The sequence below is a fragment of the Octopus bimaculoides genome, chromosome 13 (assembly GCF_001194135.2).
Source record: "Octopus bimaculoides isolate UCB-OBI-ISO-001 chromosome 13, ASM119413v2, whole genome shotgun sequence".
NCBI lineage: Eukaryota > Metazoa > Mollusca > Cephalopoda > Octopoda > Octopodidae > Octopus > Octopus bimaculoides.
In genome coordinates, this window is record NC_068993.1 from 49,038,738 (window position 1) to 49,043,930 (window position 5,193).

General features: G+C 40.1%; 1 protein-coding gene across 1 annotated transcript; it reads left to right on the forward strand.

Moving 5' to 3' along the window:
* The first annotated feature begins 68 nt into the window (after positions 1-68).
* LOC128249251 (uncharacterized) lies at positions 69-2,195 on the forward strand. The gene is given in 4 exon segments (XM_052972257.1): positions 69-149; positions 1,445-1,474; positions 2,030-2,094; positions 2,096-2,195. Coding segments are annotated over 4 exon segments (276 nt in total).
* Positions 2,196-5,193: the final 2,998 nt, after the last annotated feature.

Consider the following 5,193-nt stretch of genomic DNA (forward strand, 5'->3'; position numbering starts at 1 on the left):
TGTGTGTGTGTGTGTGTGTGTCTAAGGACATAGGAAGTCATTGTTGTCGTTCGCCGTCAATTGAAAACATGTCAGCTCGCCTGTCCAGTTGTCAATTGTTGAGACGTAAAAAGAAGGAAAAAAAAAACAAAAAAGAAAGAATTAAATCTATGTAGAAGGATATCCGTTCGGCTTCTTCTTTTCCTCCTCTTCTATCTCCCCCCTCCCCCTCTAACCCTCATACTACTTATGTCACATTGATGTCGTTGTTTTTGTTGTTGTTGTATTGTTGTTGTATTGTTGTTGATAATGAAGATGATGACCACCTCCTCCTCCCATTCCCACTACTCCTACTACTACCACTCAGTCTGCTACTTCCTCTATTTGTCTATTCTAATTCTAATTACTGTTGTTGCTCGGCTTTTATCTCTTCTTCTCCTTCTTCTTCTTCTTTTCCTTCTTCTTCTCTTCTTTTCCTTCTTCTTTTCTTCCTTTTCTTCTTTTCTTCTTCTTATCTTCTATTCTTTTTCTTTTCTCTTTCTTCTTTTCCTTCTTCTTCTCATTCTTCTCCTTTTTCCTTCTTCTTTCCTTCTTCTTTTCCTCCTCCTCCTCCTCCTTCTTCTTCTTCTTCTTCTTCTTCTTCTTCTTCTTCTACGGATTTTTTCCCTTCTCATTCTTCCATTCTCTTCACTTTGTTCTACTACTACTACTACTACTACTACTATCAGTAATCCCTTTCTGTTATAAACACAAGGCCTTTAAATTTTTCCTCATCCTCCCTTTCTTTTCCTCTCCTCTTCCTCCTCTTCTTCCTCCTCTGCTCCTCTTCCTCCCCTCCCCTTCCTCCTCCTCCTCTTCCCCCTAGTTGTTTGTATCGACCCCCAGCGCTCAACTGGTATTTATTTCATCAACTCCGGCAGGAGGAAAGGCTAAGTAAAATTCCGAATAAACGCTGCTAGTAATCTTATCGTAAATCCTAACGACTCTGAGGCATTTTTGTTTCTTTGTTCTACGGGCATAAGACCTGAAATCTGAGGAGAGTAGGGGGGAGGGGCTAATCGATTACATTGACTCCTGCGATCACCTGGCACTTTTCTTGTCGATCGCGAAAGGATAAACGGTAAGGTCCACCTCAGTGGAATTTTGATCTGAGAATGCAGAGAGCTGGAAGAAGTTTCCGCAGAAATTTTAAAACAATAATTTTTTTTCGAGTACCATCTTTTTATCTTTCCTTTGCGAGCCATTCAAGTTCTTGTTTAGGATAACCAGGCGTTTTCGTTTTGAAATCTGGTCGCAAAGATTTATTGTTAATTCTTTCATTGACCAAAAACAACGACGTTAAAAGCAACGATAAAAATAAACGTTGATAACGATGATGATGATGATGATGGTTTATGATGGCGGTGAGGACGATGATGATGATGATGATGATGATGACGAGGACGACGACGACGACGACGACGACGACGTCGACAAAGACGACGAAGACAACGAGAAAGAAGAGGAGGAAGACAACGAAAAGAGGAGAAGGAAGAAGAGGAGAAGGAAGAAGAGGAGGAGAAGGAGAACGGGAGGAAGAGGAAAAGACGGGGAGGAATAAGAGGAGAAGGAGCGGAAGTGGAAGAAAAGGAGAATGGGCAGAAGAGGAGAAGGTGGAGGAGAAAGAAAAAGAGGAAGAGGAAGAGAAGGAAGGAAGAGGAGAAGGGAAGAAGTGGAAGAAAGGAGAAGGGGAGGAAGAAGTGGAGAAAGAGAGGAAGGGGAAGAAAAGGAGAATGGGAGGAAGAGGTGGAGAAAGAGAGGAAGAGGAAGAAAAGGAGAAGGGGAAGAAGAGGTGGAAAAACGGAGGAAGAGGAAGAAAAGAAAGAAAAGGAGAAGGGGAGGAAGAGGAGGAGAAAGGGAGGAAGAGGAAGAGAAAGGGAGGAAGGGGAAGAAAAGGAGGAAGTGGAAGAAAAGGGAGGAAGAAGAAGGAAAGGGGAGCAAGAGGAGAAGAAGGGAGGAAGAGGAAGAGAAGGGAAGAAGAGGAAGAACGGAGAAGGGGAAGAGGAGAAGAAAGAGAGAAGAAGAAGAAGAAGAAGAAGAAGAAGAAGAAGAAGAAGAAGAAGAAGAAGAAGAAGAAGAAGAAGAAGAAGAAGAAGAAGAAGAAGAAAGGAGAGAAAGACGAGGAGAAAAGAGAGGAAGATAAGGAGGAAAGAGCCTTGGTATGGAACTGGTTATGAAGACGACAGCAACGATCACAAGACGAACATTGACATGAAAAGAGCCAGAAATCATAACGACCGATTTCTTGAGAACCAAACTACCTCAACCTCCACCATCATCATCGTTAACATCATCATCATCATCATCATCATAATCATCATCATCATCATAATCATCATCATCGTCGTCGTCATCCTCCTCCTCTCCATCATCATCATTCTCATCATCACCATCATCATCCTCATTATCATCATCGTCATCTTCTTCATCATCGTCATCATCATCATCCTCATCATCATCATCACCATTATCATCATCATCATCCTCATCATTATTATCATCATCATCATCATCATCATCCCCCTCATCATCATCATCATCATCATCATCATCATCATCATCATCATCATCATTTCATCATTTCATCATCATCATCATCATCATCATCATCATCATCGTCATCATCATCATCATCATCATCATCCCCCTCATCATCATCCTCATCATCACCATCAACATCGTCATCATCAGCGTCGTTGGCGTTGTCGGTGTCGTCATCATCATTGTCATCGTTACCATAATCAATGTAATTAGCAGCATCGTTATAATCGTCGGCATCATCATCATCATTATAATCGACAACAACGTTATCATCATTGGCATTAACAATATAACAACATGAACAACTAGTAAAACGACAACAACAACAAATTCTACTGCAACTACAACTACTACAATAATCGGAAACTACAACAACAACAACAACGAAACAATAACAACATCCACTAATATTACAGTTACAACAACTACAAGGAAACGTCAAAAAACTGCATCGAATTCAAAGGTAGGACGTCGATATTTTGCAGCTATAACAACAATAGTAATACACAAATAACAACAATAACAATAACAATAATAATATGAAGAGCGAGGACAGAATTAAGGTAATGTGTCGGTGGTAGGGCGAAGGTGGAACGTAGCAGAGAAACAAAATAAGTTATATGTCCGACACCGACGCGAACACTGCCATGGCGCACAACGTCTCAAATTACAACCAAATGAAACGGAGGTGGTGGTGCTGAGCAGGGGAGATAACTCAAAACCAAGCTCAGTGATATCGTGCGAGACGGCTGGCTGTCATGTGACTTGCGCTGACACCAATTAGACGTAAATTAATGTCGTGACTGGAGAGAATATTTCAAGAAAATTAAAAGATTCTGCGCATGTGCATGTGAATGTGTGCGTGTATGTGTGTATGAGTGCTGGTATTATTGCGTGTATGCATGTGCACACACACACACACACACACACGCACGCATACATATATGCATGCGCACAAACACAATCTTGCACAATCGTACACATATGCGTGCATGTATATATACGTGTGTGTGTGTGTGTGTGAGTGTGTGTGAATATATACACACTTACACACATTTATTCATACACAACCATGCACACACAGGGTATCCTATAATTAAGAGCATATTTTTATATAATTCTGTTTAAATATTCCATTATATATACGCCATCAGCTATGAACTATATGCACACACATATATAAAAATATATTTCTCTACAGAGGCATGGAAATATCTCTTTATATATATACCTTTTTACTCTAGGCACAAGGCCCGAAATTGGTACTTAATTTATCAACTGGTACTTAATTTATCGACCCCGAAAGGATGAAAGTCAAAATCGACCTCGGCGGAATTTGAACTCAGAACATAAAGACAGACAAAATAACGCTAAGCATTTCGCCCGGCGTTTTAACGTTTCTTATTTCTTTATTGCCCACGAGGGGCTAAACATAGAGGGGACAAACAAGGACAGACAAAGGGATTAAGTCGATTACAGCGACCCCAGTGCGTAACTGGTATTTTATTTATCGACCCCGAAATGATGAAAGACAAAGTCGACCTCGACAGAATTTGAACTCAGAACGTAACGGCAGACGAAATACCGCTAAGCATTTTACCCGGCGTGCTAACGTTTCTGCCAGCTCGCCGCATCCCCCTATTTCTCTTTTTCTCTCCCTCGTTACTCACACGTGACCATCGCCCATCTTTCTTTTCCTCATGTGACACTCTTTCCTTTCCTCCAGGACGTTCTAAGGACTGGAGTCTTCTCTTTTCTATTTTTTCTCTTTTCAAAGAAAATATTTCTCCAGCTTTCATTATTTTACCCTCATTCTGGTCTAACGACCATCAATGTTTGTTTTCGTTCGGTTTCCTTGTATGTCTCCACTCTCCTGTTTTTGTTCCCAAATTTGACCCTCCATAAATCCAAAATTTTATGTTGGTATTTATGGGAGCAACTGTTTTCGAAGACTCATATTGTCGTATATATTATATGCATAGAGATGTGTGTACATTTTTGTGGTTGAAGTCGACTTTGCCATCCATCTCTGCAGGGTCTATGAAATGAGTACCAGTTGTGCACTGGGGACTATGTAATCGATTAGAATCCACCCACCAGAATAAATGTCAGGCATTTTGCCCATACTAGAAAGGACTATTGTTGTTGTTCTTCTTCTTCTTCTTCTTCTTATTATTATTATTATTATCATCATCATTATCATCGTCATCATCATCATCATCATCATCATCATCATCATCATCATCATCATCATCATCATTATTATTATTATTATTATTATTATTATTATTATTACTACTACTACTACTACTACTACTACTACTACTACTACTATTATTATTATTATTATTATTATTATTATTATTATGAATGAAGGCGGTGGGCTGGCAGAATCCTTAGCACGCCGGACGAAATGCTTGGCGGTATTTCGTCTGTTGCTCCGTTTTGAGTCCAAATTCCGCTGAGGTCGATAAAATAAGTACCAGTTGAATACTGGGGTCTATGTAATCGACTCATCCTTTCCCCTTCAAATTGCTGCCCTTGTGGCAAAATTTGAAACCATTATTAGTATTATAACTACTACATATGAAGCTTCATAAGTGGCTATATTGGCGTCGAATTTCATGCCAACGC